Genomic DNA, 22,553 nt, shown 5'->3' with positions numbered 1-22,553 from the left:
TACAATAAGAGAGAAGGTAAGTTTTGAGCTCGGCAAAGAAATAGATAAAGATGTTTTTCGTCTTGTCATGAGCGTGGCACAAAGAAAAAATTCTGAGTCCCCATGAGTCATGTGAACTTCGTCCGAAGGTCTGAGGTTCGATTCCTCGTGGGGACGCAGACTTTTTTCTTTGTCCCACGCTTTTCTTTATCTATTTCTTTGCCGAGCTCAAACCTTACCATCTCTCTTTCTATTTACATACTAAATAGTTTCACGTGCTCGAGACTTTCTACCATCAAGTTGTCTCTCAAGTGATACTTTTGAAATCCTTGCTCCAAGACCAATGACGCGCGTGATTGGTGCCAGAGCAAGCATTAATGGGTTAAGTTTGGCCCATTCATGATATCTCTTAAACAAGCACGGTGACCTATCCCTTTTAATGTATTTTTCGAAACAGACATTGGTAAGGATCAAGGCAAGTTGAAAATATTGTTCGATAACTTTTTTTCTGGGGATTCATCTTAAGCAAGAGGTATGGGCAAGAAGAGACAAACAAGTGGCAGGGGGTGTTATGCTCGGGAGAGAAAAAACGCCTTGCCAGTTAATAACGGAGAGCGTTTGCTTTCCTATAAGCAGTCTAGTTACGCGAATAAGCGCTTTTGTTCGCCTGATTAAGTGATTTTTATGCTCAGTACCGGATGCGCAGTGTAATACTGAGGAATTACCTTAATATTCAGAGAGAGTTGGGCTACTAGCAATCTGCATACAGTTTACTACTTACCTAATATGGAAGTAATGACCTTCTAGACAGGTTGAGTTGCTGAGAAAGTTTACTCAACTTTTGTGGAACTGTATCAAGTTTAGTTAGCAGTTAATTTGAATTACCTCGCGGTCCTAACAAAGTTATGTAATGAACACGGATGATTGCGCTCAGTTTTTGATGATTGCGTTTTTCTTTCCATCATCAATCCGCGAGAGAGTATAACCAAGGACTTATCAAAATGTCCGCCTCGTAATTGTTGTGACGGCAGATCAATAACGACATTAAATTTAAAATGTATGCAGTTTCTTTGATGAATACATCAGGCATTCAACTGAACGATTCTTCTGCCCGAGGTCAGAGAATACTATTGAGCAATCTCGATCAAGAGGGTTATTTTCATTCGTTTTTTAAGCTACTTAGATGTTAGTACTAAAGTCGCGAGTTTGGATGACAGCGGATAGGATCAGGGATGGAGATTACAGTAATAACAATCGAAGGAAAAGACGCAATGTTAAAATTCTGCGCAGAGAGGGAAGATTCCCGAGCTTAAATAATAAGGCCCTGTTCACTTTAGCTGCCTGTTCCGCGGCACTGCGCCTAGGCATGCGCTTTGAACATTGTTCAGACACCCCGGATGCGAGTATGTTCACATTCACGTGGTTGGTCCACTTGGCGCCTCCCGCTCAAATTTAAGTGACAGCATCGCATCGAAACATGGGATAGAGTGCAGGAACCGGCGAAAACGTGTTTATAACAAAGCATGTAGCGCCGGTTCCTCGGCCTGTGGCATGTGCAAAGGGTCTTCATGCGCACACTCTTCCTCTCGATTACGATATCGAAGATTCAGATGGGTGAAGTACATGTATACACGTGTGTAGCAAGTACAGAGAAAACGAAAAAGTGAGAAAGACATACAAGAATTACCAATCCGGTACGCTAAAAAGCCATTTTTTTCGTTAAAAATAATTCTTGAAGATTAATTCTCGATGAAACACGCGAAATAAACGGTTTTCCGCTTGCATTTTTGTTTCTTAAGTTGTAGCACAGGACGAGTAAAAAGTTGGTGCTATTGCGTGGTATTCGCCAACAGAGATCTTTAGAGACTTTAGTATGACAAAATATCTGTTAATTGCACTAATTATTTACTGATGACAAAGCCTCTGTTGCAATAAGTTCGAGGGTTAATGATAACATGCCAGGGCTAAGGCAAAACAAATAAATCAATAAATCAAATTGTCTACAAAAGTACAAACTATCCTATTTCATTCGAATGGTTTTGAGGAGGCATGATGAAACATTGCTCACTGTCCAATTTGCACCGATGGTTTGCAAAGGACGATTACATTTTAGGCTAACAAGTAAATTTCCCGCTTAGCGCATTGAAACCATAAAGTCAAAAGTTTTTTTGACAGTAATTTCCAAGTCTTGGTGTGCTCACGTTCAGCTCAGATCAACGTGTCTTTAGAGTTCGAAAAAAAGTAAAGCGACTGTAAGTCTAGAGGGCATCCAAGAAGACTCCGTCGGTGTCAGCAATAGTTTGATTTAGGACTTAAACTAAAACTTTAGAAATTAGAGACATGTCATGAATGTCTTCACTTTAAATAGAACTATATTGACCTTTTTTTTTACAAAAGTCTGAATCAGACTGCATCACGGAATTAATATTTCAATTTTGACTGTTTTCCCCAAACGTCTTGTAAATTATATTCTGCCATGCAATATGTGATATTTTACATTTTATAGTCGTTAGGTCTGGATACGAACTGTTTAGTCCGCTGGTCATGTACTCCACAACGCTTCATGCCAGGCGATGCTCCTTACTCAGACAGAACTGACAGAACCTCCTTATGTCTGATGTTCACTTTGGCTCGCAAGTATAGCTACTGATTGTACTGATGGAATTTACGGTGGGGGTAGCTCGTACGTCGAATCAAAGCCTTTCTGGCTCATCTTTTCGATGTCCTCTCTCTGAGGACGACATTCTTCCTTTAAGACGTGACGGGCATCCTCTGGTTGACAGGTGGTTAGATCAGGCCACTCCTCTCTATTATGATTTTGTATCCACAATTTTATTAACCAAGATTGCCTTGGCACCCTAAAATTGGTAATAATATTAGAGGTTGTTTGTTGGCAATGAAGACAACGACTGAAGTGATGTGGGCTATGTTCTAGCATTATTTGTTCATCCCAAATTATCTCGCAGATCTTTTATGACGGAATTAGATATGTTCACGCCCCCAACCATTCTTCATTATTCCTTTTTTTTTTTATATCGCAGCAATTTCATTTTTCATAGATCAGTTGCTTCAGAATTTACCATCATCCTACTTCTTTTCATCGCTATCAAAATTACCATTATTACTCATGCTATCATTATTATTATAATTATCATTATCATTACTGCTTTAAATATCACCGATGGTAATACTACCGAATGTATTAAATCTGTTGCCAAACGAGTGACTATTAAGACTAGACAGGAAAGGAAGCAAAGGTTTTGATGTGTGAATTATGAACTGATGATTACGGACAGAATTTGACGACACAAACCAATAATTCAAAACTGCAACGGAAGTCTAGAAACAAGACATCCACTCGGTGAACGTAGTCATCATAACGTAAAAGATTACTTTTTCCAACAGAAAACTGAACACAGTCGTCTGCATAACAACTAGTACTACACTAGAATTGAACTTTATGACTGTGGTGCAAATGACAGTTACTATACATTTCAAACGGCATGACGCTTAAACTGACCTATCACAGGGTTCAAACATGATCAGCTTCACCAGGTATTGGGGAGCTAAAGTAAAACGTCTTTGATACGCGGACGGCAGCTAGAAACTTTAATGCTATCCACAAGTTTAAATGTCAATTATCTTAAGATTTTGAATGCAATATTTTAATTTAAAAGTACTTTATAGTACAACTTCATGTGCATAATTTTTAGTTGCGTTCTCGGGAAATATGTAGCTTTTTTAAAATGAAATTGAAAGTTTTTACGTGCCTGTTTTATTCTAAAAACCGGATGTAATTAAACGCTTGCACTACGTTTTCTCATTCAGGATATAATATGAATTACCTGCAAGTCAGACAATCATAGAGCGCAATGGCCGGTGGTCTCTTCTCGGCTTGATATTTCCAACATTCATGAATCATGATATCAATCCATTCTGGACAGGAACGTGGTTTTTGAAGGAGCTCGTTGCTTTCAATACTCGCACGAACCTGCAAAGAATGTTTTAAAAAAGTCGCACTAGATTACAATGATCAAACGAATATTAAAAAAAAATCACATTTGGCTTTTTTGCAACTAAGTGTATTACACTCTTTCACGAATGTCACTGAATTCTTGCTGAGCAGCGCTCATCATCAAGCGCTGTTTAGAAAAACAGTGCAAGACGTTTATACCTCGTGGTTTGAAAGATCGTGATAGGGGAACCTTCGCTCTGGTAAGTTTTCACCAGATGAAAACGCTGCAAACAGTTCCCATGCCAAGACACCAAATGACCACACATCGCTAGCGTGACTGTGCCGCCCTTTAGAAATCACTTCTGGTGCGCTCCTGAAAAGACAATCGATATTTTCACTATCGCATCGCAATCAGTACTCCCTAATTCAGCCATTGTAATAATTTATACCTCTAGTTTCTAACTTCCATTCATTGAACAAATCAATAAAAGATGGCATTTATTATCTACCAAGTTCCTAAATGGTCGAAGGTCTCGGTTAATGGATCGATGCAAGAGATTACAAACTCTTGCTCGATGTTCATCTCACCAGAGATATAAATAACTGTCCATTAGTAGTAAAATTCCATTAGCAATTGCTTGAACACATTCTTCAGGAGGTGCTAAGTCAATCTTTTTTTTTCCATTCTGGTTAGTTTTTTTGCCCACAAGTCCAACGTATTCATTGAAAAACAAGCTATCTACACTAATATTTTCACAATAGAGCCTCGACGGAATCGTTGCTCAGAGCCATGTCTTCAAGATGGGTAACTCTAAAAAGAAAAAAATGTCTGATGAACGAGGAAAATATCGCTGAATGTGGGTAATTTAGCGACCAAACGTTTTCTCCGCGAGAAAAAAAGTGACCGTAAACCGTAACTTTTAAGGGGAATGTTGTAACAAGTTTCATCGATAGCAGGACAAACTCCGCTATTGCAACTACTCCTGAAAAATATGTATATATATCGTTGTAAATTAATTCTAGCGAATAAGTTGTAGGCATGAGTTTAAGGAAGAAATCAATCACAAAACTTAAAGGGCTGCTAACCAGCGAGCACAGACAAGTGGCATATCCTCTTGCAAAAAGCTAGCCTTGCTGGTGTCTTCACCTTCTCCCACGCTCAGACGCTTGGGTTGACCAAGACAGACGACCTGAACCTGTATATCAATCAACACTGCCAGCTAAGAAATGCGGAATGGTTAAGATCTCCTTCGTGGGTTCACTCACTTATTTATTACCACAATCATTCCGTCATTACTGCATCGATTATTACTGTAAGTATAGGTGTTCTGGTGATTATATAGATGCGCGCGCTCTGATTGGTCGAGAATTGGCACGTAATAGTCACCTCGCGCGAGGCGATTATAGCAGGAACGCTAAATTTCAAAATAGCTGCTTCGCGTTTTGTCAATAATTCCGGGGAAGTGATAAACCCGATAGAAGAAAATTCAATTGCGAAGGGCACAAAAGATGCTACTGAGTTTGGCGGAACACTTTTTGAAAGAAAGATATGAAGTTTTTGCTGATTGATTTAAATAAACTTTTTAAAACTTCGTGCTTATCTTGGTACGAGTAATCAGCACAATTGCAACAAAATATGCTTTCTTTATTTACAGAATCTACAACATACTTCGAAAGTTCATGAGCAATTATAATAAAAAAATATTCGCCAAAGGCAAAGTGAATATTGTTGAATAATCCCCTTGACTTTGTCTCGGGAACTATTCAACAATGTTCACTTCCCCGGCGGCGAAAAAATTGTGAAATATTATTTCAAAACATTATTTGTTTCTTTATTCATTTATCTATGCTTTTATCTGTGATTTTATTTGAATACTTATTAAGTCCACCTCAACTTAGCTCATATATAACTCCGCCGCATAAGAGGGAAAAACTCCGAGGAAATGGCGCTTCTTTAACATCCTCAGCCCACGAATGCTGTATTTTACGCGTTTTAGTCGGCTCTCTTGACCCTGATTATAAGCTCATATACCGAAGTTTGACCTTATATGGAAAATGTATGCGTCAATTGTCACTTCGCTAAATTTAATTTGTTTTTCGGTTCACCGCAAAGAGTAACCCAACCGCAGTCAAATGTTTGTAAGTGCATACACGTAATAGGTTGTAAAGCCAGATCAGCCTCTCTCGCTGGGTAACCCTGGTCGAGTCCCGAGTTGGCCAGGCCAAAAGATCCAATTCTTGTTTCGCGGCTCTGTCGCCTCTGTGATAACATTTTCCCTAGAGCGTCCGAAAAATCTGACGGGTTTGCAGGCTAGCAAGGCATTGTAACTAACCACGCATAAAAGTTGCGCTTGCCAATAATATAGTTGAATGCTTGTTTCAAAAATATTACGTCTTGTGCCCTTGAACGTTTCTGGCTTTGAGATTGGTGTTTGGCGATTGGATTTTGAGATTGGCGTTTGGCTTTGAGATTTCTGTACTTTGTGTAAATGTTCTATTAGATAGAAGAGTTAGAGGTAAATGAGCATTGGTGAGATTTTTTTATGTCATAGTATCTGCAACTCATCACATCCCCTGCGCTGAGCATCTCTACCTTACATTCTTGCATATGTCAGACACCGAAGACGAAACATAATTAATAGAGTGAATCATTATAGATTTAGATTTAGAAATATTGCGAGTCATAAACGGTGACTTTCTCGTCAATCAATAAATTTCTGCTAAGGAGGAAGGGTTACAAAAGAACGCTGGACCCCAAAAGCCTTACAGCTGAATTTGACAAAGACGTAAAATAATTTTTCGGCAGCTTAGGACACCCCTCCAGACATCTACAGAATTTTGTGTTCCATGAAAATAATCTTGGTTTGATTTTCAAATTTACCACCGTTTGATTTTTACGCAAATCCGTGCATCAACGGAGCACACTTCGTGTGGTTATGTAACTTAAACTTGAATTTAACGAATTAGCTTTTAAAACTTTAACTTGCGGTCTTTTAAACAGAAATAACACTCAGCGCAAATAAATATACTTAGCTTACCCAGTAATATCTTAACGTGCGGAATTTAATAAATGGTTCTCCCATTTGAGATTGGTTATAGCCAACTTGGAGTCAAGCGCTCTGTTGGCTGTTTGCTACCTTATGATGTTTGTTAAATATCCTACAATTCAATCTCAAATAGAGCCGTTGGTTTAAGAGTGACGTGAGTCAACCTTACTAAAGATATTACCTTGTGGGGGTCCACAACTGTAACATTTTCGGCGCATAGATTTCCATGAACAATGTGCTGTGTATGAAGATAATGAAGCGCAGATGCTACTTGAGACAAGAACACATGTACGGTCCCTTGATCACATTGTCCACTGCGAATATAGTTCTTCAGGTTCATAGGATCATCACTGAAATTCTGAACCGAAATCATACGTTTCTTTAGCTGAACCACTTTTTTAAGCATAGGGAGAAAACTGTAAATGTAAAGGTGATGTCTATTATCGAGCTTGGCGGCTTATTGTGCTTTTCGATTGAGTGTCGCAAAACAAAAACCAAAGGAATCACAATAGCCAATCAGACGAAAGGAATACACCCCCGAGAGCCAAGGAGAACTCAAAGTAATAAAAGCAAAAAAACCAAACTGCCTAAAGCGCGGGACACGCGAATGACCAGGTCGTAATCTGATTGGTTGAGAGAGGTGCAAGTTTTCTGGACCAATTGCAGAGCGAAGTTAGGCAAAGCCAATGCAATCCCAGATTACTTTTAACACTCAATTGAAAATTGCCCTATCTACCAAGAAGCTGGCCAAGTTTATATAGGATGAAGTGATTCGGAGTATTGCTGTTTGCCCTGGATGTGATGAGTGTCCGTTACAGGTTACGCCCGGCATTGGGAGACTTAGATCTTACCTTTCCAGTAACTAGAGACGATGATTCTGACCTCTCATAACGGCAACTGACGTAGGGATGGTTCAATTGAATCAAAGGTTCCTCTGATGGGATCTCTCCCCTTTCCAACGTAGGTGGAGGAGGAGGAGGTCGACGCTGAACAATGAATAATAAACAGAGGAGTCAAGTCATTAAAATTACACTGGCTTATCTCGTACTCTATAAAACCAGCCCTACAAGGTACTTAAATTCTTGAAGGTGGTATGCTTCTGGTTAAAAAGGATAACAGTGTCGATTCTGGTTTTTTTCTTCAGAGTCGTTTTCGGCGTAGCTTCCGTCATTTCGCAAGATTTATTACCCTACATCACTCAGTCAATTGACTTAAACATCATAGATCTTACCTTCCCAATAACTAGAGACAGTGATTCTGACCTCTCATAACTGCAACTGGCGTTGGGATGGTTCAATTGAATCAAAGGTTCCTCTGATGGGATCTTTCCCCTTTCCAACGTAGGAGGAGGAGGAGGAGGTCGATACTGAACAATGAATAATAAATGACAGAGTCAAGCCCCTCGAATGATAAATAGCGATTAATTTTGTCTTAAAATTACCAGAGACAGTAAAGACGAAAATTCCAAGTACTGTTTGAAGTTAGGTAGTTCTCTGAGAGAATGTCACTCCTGCAAGACGCCTCACCACAGTTATGTTCCAGCCGGTACTTTTCCTTTTCAACACTTATAGGGAGCGTTACGAAAAGAAATATGTGCGTGGAATGGTCTCTCTGCTGTAATGTACTTAAACGTAAGCTGTTGTTACAGTGTATTCTCCTTACAAATCATAGTCTTCATCTTTTAAAATCAATTTAGATAAAACGTTCGGTTTACAATTCCTCTCACGCTTCGACATTTTTCTGGCCTCCTATCAACTTGGGAGACAACCATTGTCCTACCTTTTTAGGTGCACGTGTGTCTCCCTTAGCGAACGAACCTGCTGGGGAATAAAAGTGAACCCAATCGGTAGAGATTAATATAGAATGAATAAATAAAGGTAACTTGTAGACAAGTAGACAGACGCCCAATATTAGAAGAAGATTACGTTAAAAAAGCGAGGATTTTAACTTCGAAGTAACATTCTACGTAGTGACGAGAAGTTGCTTATGGCAGCCACAAAGGGACAGTGGGAACCCCAATGTTTAGAGAGAACAAAGGAATTTAAAGAACGAATCAAGAGCTGAACTTAGACCAGAATGAAAGGGACAGACTTGCACGGCCAAAGGAGAATGGGAGCCCTGAGAACACCTGGTCTTGGTTGAGGCCAGGAGAGACGGAGTCCTATACCATCGATCCATTGGACCAGGCAATAGGAATAAACCACATCTTATTGTGAATAGTTTCCCCGAATTTGTTGATTTGATTTTCCCTGAATTCGTGAATGAGGGATGGCATGACAACACAGCAATGCACTGGGACGTGGCAGGAGAAAACGGTTTTCAAATGAGTGAAATGGGATAGAATATGTCCCGGAGAGTCTCTATGAAAATGAAAATTTAAAACTAGAACCTTTTTCTTGAAAGTCGCTTATGTAAGCATATAAATGTTCCTCATCGTGAATGCTTTGGGTTGCATACTTCGTGAAGTAAACCTTTGAGCACATCTTCTCAATGTCGTCTTTTCGAGGACGGTCTTCCTCCTTTAGCAAGTGACAGGCATCCTCTGGTTGACATACATCGTGCAACTTCCTTTTTGTGGGGCTGTTTGAACAAACCTCCATCAACCAAGATTTCATCGGCATTCTAAAAGCATCAATGTACGAGTATTATGAAATCAAATTTGAGAAGCACATCAGTACACCCACAACGCATACTAATACACACAGCCTGGATTGCAAACATATTATAAAAACTTTACCCCTTTCATGCATAGCAATGTACTGGCAACGGTTCCGTAATTTCGTAGCTTTTGATATAGATCGGGATATTCTTTGTCGAAAAGTTCATTAAACGAGATGATGTATTTTGAGTGTACGAAAGCTTTAAATTATCAAAAACTTCTAAAAAATTCCACGACGGATTATTAAAGTACTTATCCTTCGTGTAACCTGACAAGTGCAGAGGGCGAAAGGGAAATTAAAGGGAAAAAAAAAGCCAAACGAAAACGCGCGGTTTACAAAGAACTGATGCCTTAATCATCCTAAAAATAATCATAACAGCGTATTTGAGTCAAAAACGTCTCTGATGTAGTTTGATAGGAGACAGAAAAAAGAAGTTTGAGATGTTATGGTCCATGTGCCGAGATGTAAAAAGACTGTGTTCTTGGTCAAATTCTAAGCAGCCTTCAAAAAGTCTTCGAGTGGTTAGGTTACCTCTTGGGATTTCATAATTTCAAATATATTAACTAGAGATAGAGGAGACAAAAATTACATGGTTTCTGAAGCATAATTTCTTTTAGTAGATCATAGCTAACCTGCATGTCAGAAAGTCAAAGAGAGCAATAGCAGGTGGCCTCTCCTCTGCTTCGTAAGAGCAGCATTCTTGAATCATAAAATGTATCCAGTCTGGACAGGAAAGTGGTCTTTGTAGTTGCTTGTTTTCTTTAATACTTTGCAAAATCTGGTAGAAGTTCATAAAAATGCCACGTTATTGAGTTAGGGAAGTTTCAAGTTCTCATCACGTTCAGAAATTAAATTCAGGTAAATCATAAATAATTTTTGCTTCGAACAGTCTGGTGTGAGAGTTACAAAGACCCTTAATTTCTTCTTCAATGTTGCTCTTTAGCAACCAGCCGTCACGTTGGTTTCTTTATCTTGATGTTTCGTTGATTCTTTAACAAGCATACACCCTATGAGATCGATATTTTGAACTTGACGGAGTTACCTCGTCATTTGTATGATTATAGTATGGTATCGTTTGTCGTGGCATGATTTTGCTATCATAAAACGCTGCAAACAGTTCCCATGCTAAGACACCAAATGACCACACATCGCTAGCGTGACTGTACAACCCTTGAGAAATCACTTCTGGCGCGCTCCTGAAAAGACATTCGATATTTTTGTCATTTCTTGCTCGGATGAATAGACACTCAAACAAAAGGTGGCATACAAACACCATTTTGCAATCACCACTCTTGAACTTTCACTGATAAAACAAATTAAGACAGTTCTCTTGGTTAGGAAAATGACGGAGTTAGGCAACACTGCATGCGATAGCGTCAGCAGTCCATAGTGCTAGAAGTTACTGATAAATATGATTCTTGGAGAGCTTTCGAAGTACGGCGTAAAGAGGGGATGGTTCTCTTCAAGAACATTTCATGATTAAGTCGAAGCTTAGAACTTAGTAATTATTCAAATATATTTTCTGGGCTTCCTCATTGTACGTGAAATAACGCTTGTAGTCCCTAACCAGCGAGTAGAATCAGGCGGCATATCAGCCGATTCCTCGCAATCCTTGCTGGTTTCCTCGTTTGGTCTCGTTGACAAACGCTTAGAGCGGCCAAGACGGGTAACCTTAACCTGTAAGAAATCAAATTGCCAGCTGAGAAATTTGAACTTTATTGGCACGACAGACGAAAAGGACGTAAAAAAGATGGAAAACCTGCTCTTTTCAGCTTAAAGTTCGCTCCATATTAAATATTCTGTGGATAGACATCTTTATTGAAGTTCATCAGTCCGGGCCGTGGACGGTTTGTTTATACCATGACGTCATGAAACATGGCGTCACGGCCCAATTTTTAAAAACTTGGGCCAGTCCCACATTTTAGTCCCGCATGTTTGTTTCTGATATTTATAGCTCTTGAGACCCAACTCACTTGAAATAGCAAGGAAAGAGGTTCGCGTGAAGAGTAGTCTGAATGGCGTCCGTTAAAATAAGAAGGGGAAATCACAATTTAAAGTCGAGCTGCGATGACCAACCTGGGACTGTTGAGGACACACATGCTATCTCTGTCATAAAGATTTGAGGTATGCACGTTCTTATCATTTTTTTTCGGAAAAAACAGATGACGGTAAACTCTAGATATATGTGCTTCAAATTTATAAAAACAGAAGTCGATTGCACGTTGTTTTAGTCTGAGTGCATGGCCGGTTCGGATCGGATCACATGCGATCTTTTTAACTACGATGTATATGTTGTGGTTTAATTTTATCCTTGGTTCAAATTTTATTTTTCTTTGTTTCAAACTCATTAGCATACATTACAATACCCAAAAAAAAAGAAAAGAAAGTTTGAACCAAGGATAAAACTGTACCACAACATATACACTGTCTTCCTGCAGTAACTTTCACTGTAAAAGGCTTTAACGAAAAGCGATGAACGTACCTGAAGAGAACTTTCAACACTCACATGCTCGGCACGGAGGTTTCCATGAACAATGTGCTTAGTATGAAGATAATCGAGCGCAGATGCTACCTGGGATAGGAATGTAACCAAGGCGCCTTTCTCGCAAGAATCTCCTTGTCTTCCGCTGAGAACGTAATCTTTAAGGTTCCCAAGATTACCTTTCATAGAAACCTGTTTAAAGGAAATAAAAAAGAACACAAAGAATCCCTTTTCCAAGAGCAATCCATCGCGCAAGATATTTAAAAAGACCGATGGAAACAACCCGGCACTAAAATAAATTCAACGCGGTGGCGTTTAGCTCATTACATTTTATATTTTCGCCGATTTCAATTATCTCACGCGAATGTTACCATAAGAAAGATAAACTAAACGTTGAAGAAATCTCGAAACATGTCGTGGTTGACAAATCGAAAGATCGAAGATAGAATTTTACGAATAAATGAATGATCAAAGAACAACAACAAAGGAACAGACGATTGAAAGTAGTGTAGATTCCAGAGAGAGATGAATCACCATGAAAATCTAAACATACAAACATTGCATAATCATAAAAAAGACCATTGTATTGTTGTGAATGAAATTATCTAACTGAACTGAGGCGTCACTTGACAATGAAGGCTAGGTTTGAGAAGCCTTTCCAAAATCAAAAAGCAAAAGTTAAATAGAAGTAAAGGATGTGTCGGCAGAAATATCTCAAACACTGTAATTTATTGAGCTAAGCCGAAAGGTATATAGACTAGCAAAACATGATTCTTTTTAGTCTCTTTCGCAGTCGTTGTTTGGTCTCGTCTCAAGCGGGCGTGAAGAGACCAAACATCATCTACGAAGGAGGTTAGGTCCTTTGTTAACGAATATGATTCAGGTCGGATCAGCCAAATTTTCGGGCTTTCGAGGCTCGGCTGAGTTTGGTGGAGAAATGTCGTCGATAGCTTGAGCTCTACTTGGAGCAAAGAGCCTAGTAAGAAAATAATTCTAGTTGACTTTTGAATGAAAGCAGCAGCAAAGTATTTTGCTTGTTTTCCCTGTTTTAGTCAAAAGACTTAAGAAGTAGGTAAAGTGTTCAATTTTTGGCGGCGTTCGTCCAAAAATAGCGAAAGTAGACGATTGACGCAAAGTAAGCAAAATGTCCAAGTAATAGAGCGGAGTCCTCAACGTAACAATTATCTGAGAACCCTTGCACGTAATGCAAAAATTTCTCAATAATTGTCCTCTTCAATTATCACGTACTATTTCAATTTCTGGAGAGGTCTTCTTCCAACCTATAACAATGGAGATGTTTCGATGGTTGAGCTTTGTCAACGTTTCACAGTGAAGTCCGTCTTCAGATATGATCTTCTCCACAACACGTGACCTTTCCTGAAACAATAAAATCAATTATAGGCAGAAGCATATTACCTCGCAGCATCTAACTTCCTGTGATGCTCTTTGTCATTAAGTTGGGATTCATAAGCTCAACAAAAAGGTCAAAGACGTAAGTGAGTGTGCTAAACTGAGGTAAATTACATTTTCCAAAGTTGATTAACTTTCCAACTTTGATCGAGGGAAGAATCCAGCCTGTTTCAAATTAATATCGTAACTGTTGCTCGAGGCGTAGTTTTGGGAAACTCCTGTTCCTAAAGTTCACCCCAACCTTCCCAAATGCTTCTTTGTTGGATAACTATTCAGTTATTTCATGAATATTTTCTACACGGTAGATCGGATGTCTTTTTGACAATTTTCAATGCGTACCCACATTTATCAGTAGGGACAACGAGGATATGAGACCATGCACTGTTATCATTATAGACTACAAGGATATTTAATTAAGCTTTGATGTCAATGATTTTTTCTTAGCTTAAAAAAGAGATAGTTCATGTTTATCAGCGGGAATGATAAACGAGGATATGTAGGCATTTACGATAAGAATCTCGATCCTGAGGTCAAAATCTTCCTGACCATCTAGCACCACAGCTCAAAAAAGCCCCAAATTTTTAATAAAATTGGTTTTTGCTCGCTCCTGAAACAGCTGCCTACACATTTTTAACCTTTGTAAGAAAGCGCTGTCTCTTTCACTCTACCTGGTGTCTTACCTCTCTCATCGTATATGAGCCATCATCTGTGAAAGTGTGCGAAAGACAAGAATTAGGAAGTGTCTTTGCGCACAAATTTTACAAAACTTGGTACTGGAGCTAACCAAAAACTTTTGTAAAGGTAATTAAGCTTCCTTTACATGTATAAAAGCCAAAAGCAAAGAAATTAAGATGTAATTTACATAAGTACAGATAATCACCGGACAGCGCAAAAGAAACGGTTGTTGTCTTCGATAAAAACCTTAGGTTAATGTCTTAGATAGCAAATGAAGTTTGAAGTCCGTTTTATCTTCGCTATTGGTTCATTAATAAACAGGAATTGCTCTCCTCCTTCCACATTGTGTTTCATCAAGCTCTAGATCGTTGTGATTGGTGTTTTGGTTTACCAACGTTCCTTACCTATTCGTTTCCATGCCTCCCAATACTTCAACAAACTTTTAGAACTAGAATTCTCTCACCTTCTCTTTCTGCAGCTACTTTTACATTTGCTAAGCGTGGATGTGGATAAGGTCTTGATTTCATTCTTGCAACACCTTTGATAGCAAAAATATATAAGCAGATTACTTTAGGCGACCATACATAATCGTGTCACTCAGGCTAGAAGCTAGGGCAGATTTAAATCCTTTATTTGAAATGCTCCTGATATTATTATTGATTACTATCGAGGTTAATCTTCGGATATACGGTGTATAAGCTAGCTGACGCATCCCATCGCGGTATAGATAGAACTTACCCCCTCCTCCGGTCTTTTACGCTTCTGAAAATTCTGAAAATCCCCAGAAGATGACGTTATTTCAAGTCACGTAGCCTCATCTCAAGATCTTAAAGTTGACTTTGTTTATTTTAAGAGAAACGTTTCAAAAATTGTCTTGTTATTTTAATTTTTTGATTAATTAAGACAAAGTGTAAATGTTTCGCTTGTACTGATTCAGTATGTTAGACAGGCCCCCGAAAGTTTCCAAAGAGATAAAGAGAATCTAATAAAAACGTAATTGGAAGCAACTATATTAAATCAGCAATATATTTGTATAGTAATAATTACAAGCTTTCTTTATGATTATAACGAGCTTTTTCTCCAAAAATCCAGTGGAACGAGGCTCGAGGTATTGCTTAGGGTTTCTAACGGCAAGTTGGCAGACTTTAATGGAACTTATGTGGCATTCATAGCAAAACGTGTAGTTAAACCGAGTTAATTGAATAAAAACAAGCGATAGAAAATTGAAAGACTTCAGGCTCCGTAGAGTTCAAGTAATTACTAAATTTTATTTTCCATTGAAGCAAATTTGAAGTCAACAAAATTAGTTTAAGCATCGAGAAAATAATCAAGTATCAAAAAAAAAGTGTAAAGGTCACAAAAATAGTGGAAAGGATCACTAATTTAGAAAGCTCCTGATTGACAGACAGTTTCTCCTTGTCATTACCACAGGAATGCAAAGAGATCAGTCGGGAGAATAGGAATACCGATGTTAGGGTGTAAAGGGTTAAATGTGTTTTAGCTTTAGTGTGATGGGGCGCAGCTGTAACTCAATCTAACTCCTAGATATGAACAATGGGCACCTGCTGTTTTCAGGTCTGCATTCATCTTGCTGAGTCTGCTGGAGAGCTTTGGAAAGTTAATTCTCTTGCTTCTTTTCCATTCCCAGCACTGCTTCATGAGACTGTTTTCATCATTTTCGAAACACTCTCCAATAGGCAGTGTTCCTCCCCTCGTAACCTGCAAAGAAATACGTAAATAAATATAGAGTAGGTCTCATTCTTGAGCCTAATAACCGGTATACTAGTGTCCTCCAAATTTTCAAACAGATTCTTTTATTGACAAACAAAAATATCAGTCCAAGGCACACTATCTGTGGGCAATAATCATTTAAAACATTTTTAAGGATAAAATTTGTTCGCGTCCCTATTTCTTATAATTGTATTAAAATAGAACTGATAATAAATAAGGAAGCCACACTGGGTGCATAAAGTATCAGAGTCCCCATGAGGTATCAAACCTCAGAATTTCGGATTTCGAAGGAATCAAGTATTCCAAATTTTTATATGGTATTGTCGTATTTTCTGTTATCCAGCTTTGAAAGCATACTATTTAGTTTTAAAATGAGCTACAGAAAATATAAAACGTTTTCATTCATTCACTATTTCAAGAGTCAACATGAAAATGTCGATAATCCTACTCTCGGTCAATAATACTTCCCACTTTCCCTTAACAGCTGCTGTGTTTCATCACTTACATGATTATAGACATCTTCATCGCTTAAATTTCCAAATGGGGGACAACCAAGGGTCAGTACTTCGTACATAACGACCCCAAACGCCCAGACATCAGACTTTGTTGAGTAACGATATTCTTTTAAGCACTCAGGAGCTTTCCACTTCAATGGGAGGTCATCATTGATATCTTCAGCTAAAAATGAAGCGAAAAAGCACATAATTTCCGAAAGGTATAGAGTCGAAGAGTACAATAAACATCGAAGTATAAACTCCCCGACTCAGTTAACAGGCCTGTCCAGGTTTTATTCATGGGTCTGCCTTTTTCTATGTATCTGAGGAACAATTCGGCAATTTCGTTAAAAATGCCATTTTACGTCAATTAAAATAATGAACATCATTTAATTATCGATATGCTGCTCTTTCCGCAGTGGGTAGCCTTATGTTATTGAGATTGGAATCCAAGCCTCCCCAGTCAAACATGTACATGTCAAATGATACAAAAGTTAACGAGATACTTTCAGTTTACTTTTATGGCTCACCTTTACTTAATGGACCCCAGTCTATTGGTCGTAAGGAATGGAGGCCACTAAGTTTGCAAATATTGTCAACTCCTACGAGAACATTTTTCGCCATAACAGAACGGTGCACCAAGTGCAGTTTTGCCAAGTATTGAAGTGCATCAGCTATGTTGATGAGCATTTGCAGAATCAAAGTTTCTTCCAACCGGGAGTGCTGATCATGTTCCCTTTGAAGTAGCTGCAAGAGGTTACCTTTACCTTCGTATTCAGTGATGAGATGATATGGCAACGTCTCTGTGTTGTAACTCAGGAGAATAGGGAAACTTGGACGCTTTTGGATTCGACTAAGAAAATGGGCTTCTCGGATGAAGCGCCGGTTTACTTGTTGGCAATCTGACGGCATCCTCCCCCTAACATTCTGGTTTGTGACGTACATTACCTTCACGACAGCTTCTCTTCCCATGAATACCGCTTTTTTTATGAAATACCGATCACCTCGACTGATGATTTCGTTGTTTACCTCAAGGGCTGGGAATTTCGTCATAAGGTGGTCGATGTGATGCTCCTCAGATATAGCGCAGCACGAATTGTCTTTCGTGCACAGTTCATCTGCCATTAACGAACGAATATAGCTGTCCGTGCTAAGCAACACCTGTCGCGACAAAGGTTCAAGGATTTCTCGGCAAACTTCTCCTTTTACCAATTTCAACAAACAGATACAAGCATCTATTCTGTTTTCTACAAAACGAAAAAACGACTTGGGTAAAATGAATGAAAAGCTAATGTCATACAAGAGACGATAACTTTAGGCCGGGCACTTTAAATTTGATCAACATTTTTAATATAACAGCGCTTTCAGCTACATATTCATGCCCTACATCCTTGTCACTACAACGTGGTTATCTGGCAAGGTTGCGCTCTCTCTTATTTTCTTTTTGTTATTACAATCAAATGGACACATTTTAATTCACAAGAAATCAGCTTTTCGTAAAAATTGGCTCTTGAATGACATCTATGTGCGTGACTTGAAGAATTCGTGTGACAATTTCTTAACGCTTTCAGATTTCGAAGCAAAGTTCCACAAAAATGTACCTTTTACTACCTACTATTGGATCATCAGAACCTTTCTACGCGAATAGAAAACCTCCATAAATAAAATGGTCTGACTAAGGTTAAAAATGCGTCACATAAGGAAGAATTATCTTATTCTGGAATTCTGAAACAAAATTTTTGAGCAACTGTACGCTGACCACAAAATCCTACGTCACGGCTTTTCAAACTCAACGTACACGAAGTTTAGCTATTTCCTTTCGTGATCACAAAGACGTGAGACTCAAGATTTTTTTTTGCCAACATGTGTGACCCTGTTCAAGTACAGAATCGAAAACTAAAAAGCAAACCGTAGACCGCTTGTTAGTACAATGTTAGATCACACTTACCTTTTGGGTGCAATTCGAAGATTGGTGGCAACAAATAACGCAAACAAATGTCACTTAACTTATGTTAGTAATGTATTTCGCTGCATTTGTAAGAGTTGTATAAATTCCCAACTAAATTAAAGAAACTCTAAAAAGAAAAAGAAAAAAAGGGAAATGTTCATTTGTAGTATAGGGCGCCGCTATAGGCCGTAACCAATGAGAGAGCGGTATTCGTGCCACGTGACGAGCGAGAACAACGGGCTATTACTACATAAGGTCATTAAGTTGGTGTTTTGATTTGTAGCGCGATCTTCAAAGTCACATTGTTCACGCATGCTTTTTCTTATTCCATTTGGTACCAAACGGGGATTTGGTTCTTCGCATTTTGTATGTCATGTGTTCAAATGCGTAACAGAGGTTGTTGATCTCTCTAATGTTCAAACTTCTTATCTGGTCAACGAGTGTCAAAAGTTATTTGAATACTAGAGAGATACCAAACGAAGTACAATGTTCTTAGACGCAAAAAGTTTTGAATCAAATTACTTGAACAGTTTTTGTAATATTTTGTCTTCACTGCATCGTGCCGGCCTAAATAATTTATGACTCTCTGCGTGACAAGTAAGACTTTATTTGCATGCATGACCATTGCGGGACCACGACGTGACCCTGCAGACTGCACTACAAATGAATTTGCCATCGTGGTGACCATATTTGGTAACGCCCCTTGGTTCTCGCGTATACGTAGTACAAATACTGCTCCCTCCTTGATTATAATGGCACTTTATGCTACTTTCATTCACTAAAAGAATATGTCCCACCACACAAGAGGTTGTTTTGAGGAAACGGATCCCTTTGAAGATCATTTTAAGAGATTATTTTATTTCATGAACCCTTTCTTACCTCTGCTTATGTTATTCATCGAGATGTCCGACAAAACTGAGCCTGCCAGCAAACAAAACTTCCAGTCATTTCCACCATCTACTCTGTAGGCTTCAATCACACTTCGTAATAGAAGCACTGATTGCCTGTCTGTCTCCAATCGATGATTAATGTCCTCCTCTCTGTAAGTCTGAAATCAATTGAGACAAACAGGCTAGAAATAGATACCCAACATAATGCACATGAGAATACTAATCCTGCTTTAGTTAGTTTATTTTCATATTACGTACGGTTTCATAGGCGACATATTTCATTTAGAGTCGACTAGTCAGTAATACCGAACTGACATAGGCTCTTTGCTAAAGGAACGGCCATTAAGACGTAATTTGAACTTCTTTGGGCTTCATTAAAAACTACTTGTTGGGAGGAAAACACCAATCATGTCAGAATAGACAAAAAAGAAGCTAGGATGGTCTAACGAGTGACAACATCAAACAAAATCCTGCATGAATTTTGAATAGGACATTTATCGTTTATTTATTAATCATTAATGAAATAGCTACCTGACAGTTTCTTCTCATTTTTATTTCTCACAGAAAAACTTTAAGAGCTACCAACCGTGAAAAAACCTTTTTAACCTTTGACCTACCTTGAAATGAAGATACAATATAACGCAATGCAAAGCAAACCATCCTTTCTTTTTTCTCTCGGGGTTCTTCAATGTCTGTATGAATGTTAACTCTCTGTTCCCTTCATAACGCGGATCACTCTTCTCTGTGCACTCTTTAAGGAAAGCCATTACTCTTGATTTCTTAAATTTTTTCCACTTTTGTGCCAAAAACTTAATGGCTTGCTTGATGAATTCCATTGAGTAGTGAAAAAGATCCTTCGTCATGTTGTAAGATTTTCCCAGATGTCCCGGTAACTGTAACAGGTCACCTTTAATATCATCAGAAGAGAGCCATTTCTGAGTCCTCATAATAATCAACAACGCAAGAATCTGACTGTACACAGACAGTCGAAGTAATCTCTCTTGATGTCCTTCCACCTTAAAAACTGCATCAGTGGAGCTTATCGACAATCTGATAATTCTTTCCAAACCAAGCAAGTTGTGTTCTCCGCTTTCCAGGTTATCAAATTGCATCAAACGAAGTAATTGTCGGAGACTATGCCTCACAATATTAGAGCTGGTTTTGCTGCAGCCAATCTGTGCCAAATCACTGTAAATTTTCATTCTACTTCTGCATGATTTTTTCCATTTCTCTTCCAGACTTGGTAAGACGACTTGAAGAATAGATTGCTCCCTGTCATCCTTCGTCGTCCCATTCATGTTGTCAAACTCCCTGATGGCCTGTTCAACATTCTCAAGGAATGAGTTTACGCCATCTGAGTCTCCTGAGAATCGAAGAAAATCAAAACCTGTAAGTTACAGGGGAATATTAAGTAACACAATCTTATTGGTCGAGGATTGCGTCATATCTCAATATAATTACGTCGCACGAGGTGATTAAAGCAAGGGAAAAAAATTTTTAAATGGCTGCCTCGCCACTGGTTAATAAATTCAGTTTCCTGAATAAGCGACACCATTCTGTTCCTCCTCGGGTAATTTTCATGAGCCGAGCTCGCACTCGGTTGAAAAAATCTAGGTTATTTTAGAGAACAGTTTCGTTCTTCCTCCACCCTTCCAACTGCCAATTCATCTTTGTAGCTTTTTTTTGCAAACCGCGGTTTGTAGAAGACGAAACAGCCGGAGATTTGTAAACACCCAGAAAAGTAGATTGAGACGGAGGTTAATAATACAAAGTCAAGTAGTTTACTGAAATTGAAAAATCCGGTGGACGTGACAACCTATACTATAATAGTATTTTACATATTGAAATGCTTTTAAGATTTCCTAAGAGGTTTCACATGTACGGAAAAGCGACTATAGGGCGTTTCCTTCTCGAAAGGGAAGTCAAACCTCAAAACAAGGGTGCATGCATAATTAGGCTAGTTATGCATGGCGAAGGGTGCATTTAATTTTAAAATGCTTAGCGACGGTAATGATTTTGTTGAAGTAATGACCTTAGCATCTGCGCTGCAGTTTAAGAAATTGGAGAAAAGAAGCCTTTATATCATCCTCAGGTCAATACATATGATTTCTTTCCTTTACTGGAAAGAAAAACCTTCTAATCTTATCATTACTGTCGCTAGTAAAGAGATAGTTTCAGAGGTGTACTGAGTGAGTTGTTAATGCATATGGTGCAGTCGGCGTAATTAGTGTTGCGTGGTCACCGGTGTTACGATTAGTATATTTATTTTTTGTTCTTCGTGTTAGACCTATATGGTTAGTATAATCATTGTAGTTTCAGTACTTTATTGCTGTTACTGGTTGCAGTTTCTGTATGTCTGTAGTTGTGAGTGTAGGTTGTGTGTGAGTTTGGTGTAGTTTGGTATACTTTACAAAAAAGACATCAGGAAGGGAAGTGGGGAGCCTGTTGGGAATTGATGTATTTGCCTTAATTGTTTGGACCGTGATCGTAGTTACCGCACGTAATTTAGCGTTTGTCCAGCAAACATCCCTGTTAAGCTAAAAGTGAAATTAAGAACCGAAAGTAGATTATATGTAACTTGCAATCCGTAACTAGGGGGGGTGTCATAGGTGTCCACTGGAAAGAAGTTTTGTTGCATTCATAGAATTGTTAAACTATTAAACAAATTAACGGAGTGTATACACATTTTTCTCGTTTTACCTGAGCTAACGAAGATGCCTTTACCCGGTAACGGGTCTTCATTCTGCCATCGTAGACTTAAATACTGGGTATCTTCTTCATTTTCACTTGGAAGGGATGGAAGTGGTGGACGTGGTAAAGAATTAGATGGGTTTGTTACCGTAACCTGACTTGGATAATCGTAATTCGAAAATTCTACAAACAAAAGTGTATTGACGTTATATAGCATCACTGAAGTAACGATTACATAAAGGAATTCCCATTGTTTTCCTATGATGTCCCTCCCCACATCCATCAATAAACCTTAAGGAAATTGTTTCCCCTGAAATGGAAATCGCTTTTCTAGGATAGAGGTCTTATCACACGGTCAAGAATTGCATAAAGTAAAAATTTACAGAATTGAGTTATGTTAGTGTCAACTGAGAAGCAATTTTCTGTTAATAGTTTAGAGTACTGATTTAAAGGTAAAAATTTAGAAGTTCGTTGTTCTAAAAACGTTGTAAATAACTAAAGTTTTTTTAACCGCTACTTATAAAAAATATTTGTGTTAATAATGCCTACCTTGCTACCACTTTACAAAACTTAAACTATTAACACAAGTAC

The 22,553-nt window shown here is 38.5% G+C and overlaps 1 protein-coding gene across 1 annotated transcript; it reads right to left on the bottom strand.

Annotated features, from left to right (window-relative positions):
- Positions 1 to 1,857: 1,857 nt before the first annotated feature.
- LOC113666497 (uncharacterized) lies at positions 1,858 to 22,179 on the bottom strand. Its single transcript, XM_089210842.1, has 22 exons — positions 21,972 to 22,179; positions 19,889 to 20,634; positions 19,261 to 19,429; positions 16,964 to 17,680; positions 16,445 to 16,617; positions 15,771 to 15,927; positions 14,672 to 14,746; positions 14,214 to 14,239; positions 13,372 to 13,500; positions 12,124 to 12,315; positions 11,209 to 11,318; positions 10,684 to 10,837; positions 10,274 to 10,419; positions 9,371 to 9,603; positions 8,761 to 8,801; positions 8,213 to 8,347; positions 7,833 to 7,967; positions 7,163 to 7,339; positions 5,021 to 5,130; positions 4,154 to 4,307; positions 3,825 to 3,970; positions 1,858 to 2,837 (listed from the first exon to the last, which is right to left on the bottom strand). Exons 1-22 carry the CDS (start codon positions 22,177 to 22,179, stop codon positions 2,645 to 2,647), a joined length of 4,326 nt encoding a protein of 1,441 aa, XP_089066968.1. The 3' UTR covers positions 1,858 to 2,644.
- Positions 22,180 to 22,553: the final 374 nt, after the last annotated feature.

This window comes from Pocillopora damicornis, chromosome 6 (genome assembly GCF_964200805.1).
Source record: "Pocillopora damicornis chromosome 6, jaPocDami1.2, whole genome shotgun sequence".
Classification (NCBI taxonomy): Eukaryota; Metazoa; Cnidaria; class Anthozoa; order Scleractinia; family Pocilloporidae; genus Pocillopora; species Pocillopora damicornis.
This window is presented reverse-complemented; position numbering and strand designations above follow the sequence as displayed.

Bases quoted from the DNA above. Each gene is read 5' to 3' on its own strand.
- LOC113666497 (XM_089210842.1), bottom strand. From the start codon at position 22,179: ATGCTATATAACGTCAATACACTTTTGTTTGTAGAATTTTCGAATTAC. The intron at 16,618-16,963 runs GTGAGCCATAAA...CTTCATTTTTAG, and splicing joins CTGGGGTCCATTAAGTAAAG to CTGAAGATATCAATGATGAC. The intron at 13,501-14,213 runs GTAAGACACCAG...TTATTGTTTCAG, and splicing joins GCTCATATACGATGAGAGAG to GAAAGGTCACGTGTTGTGGA.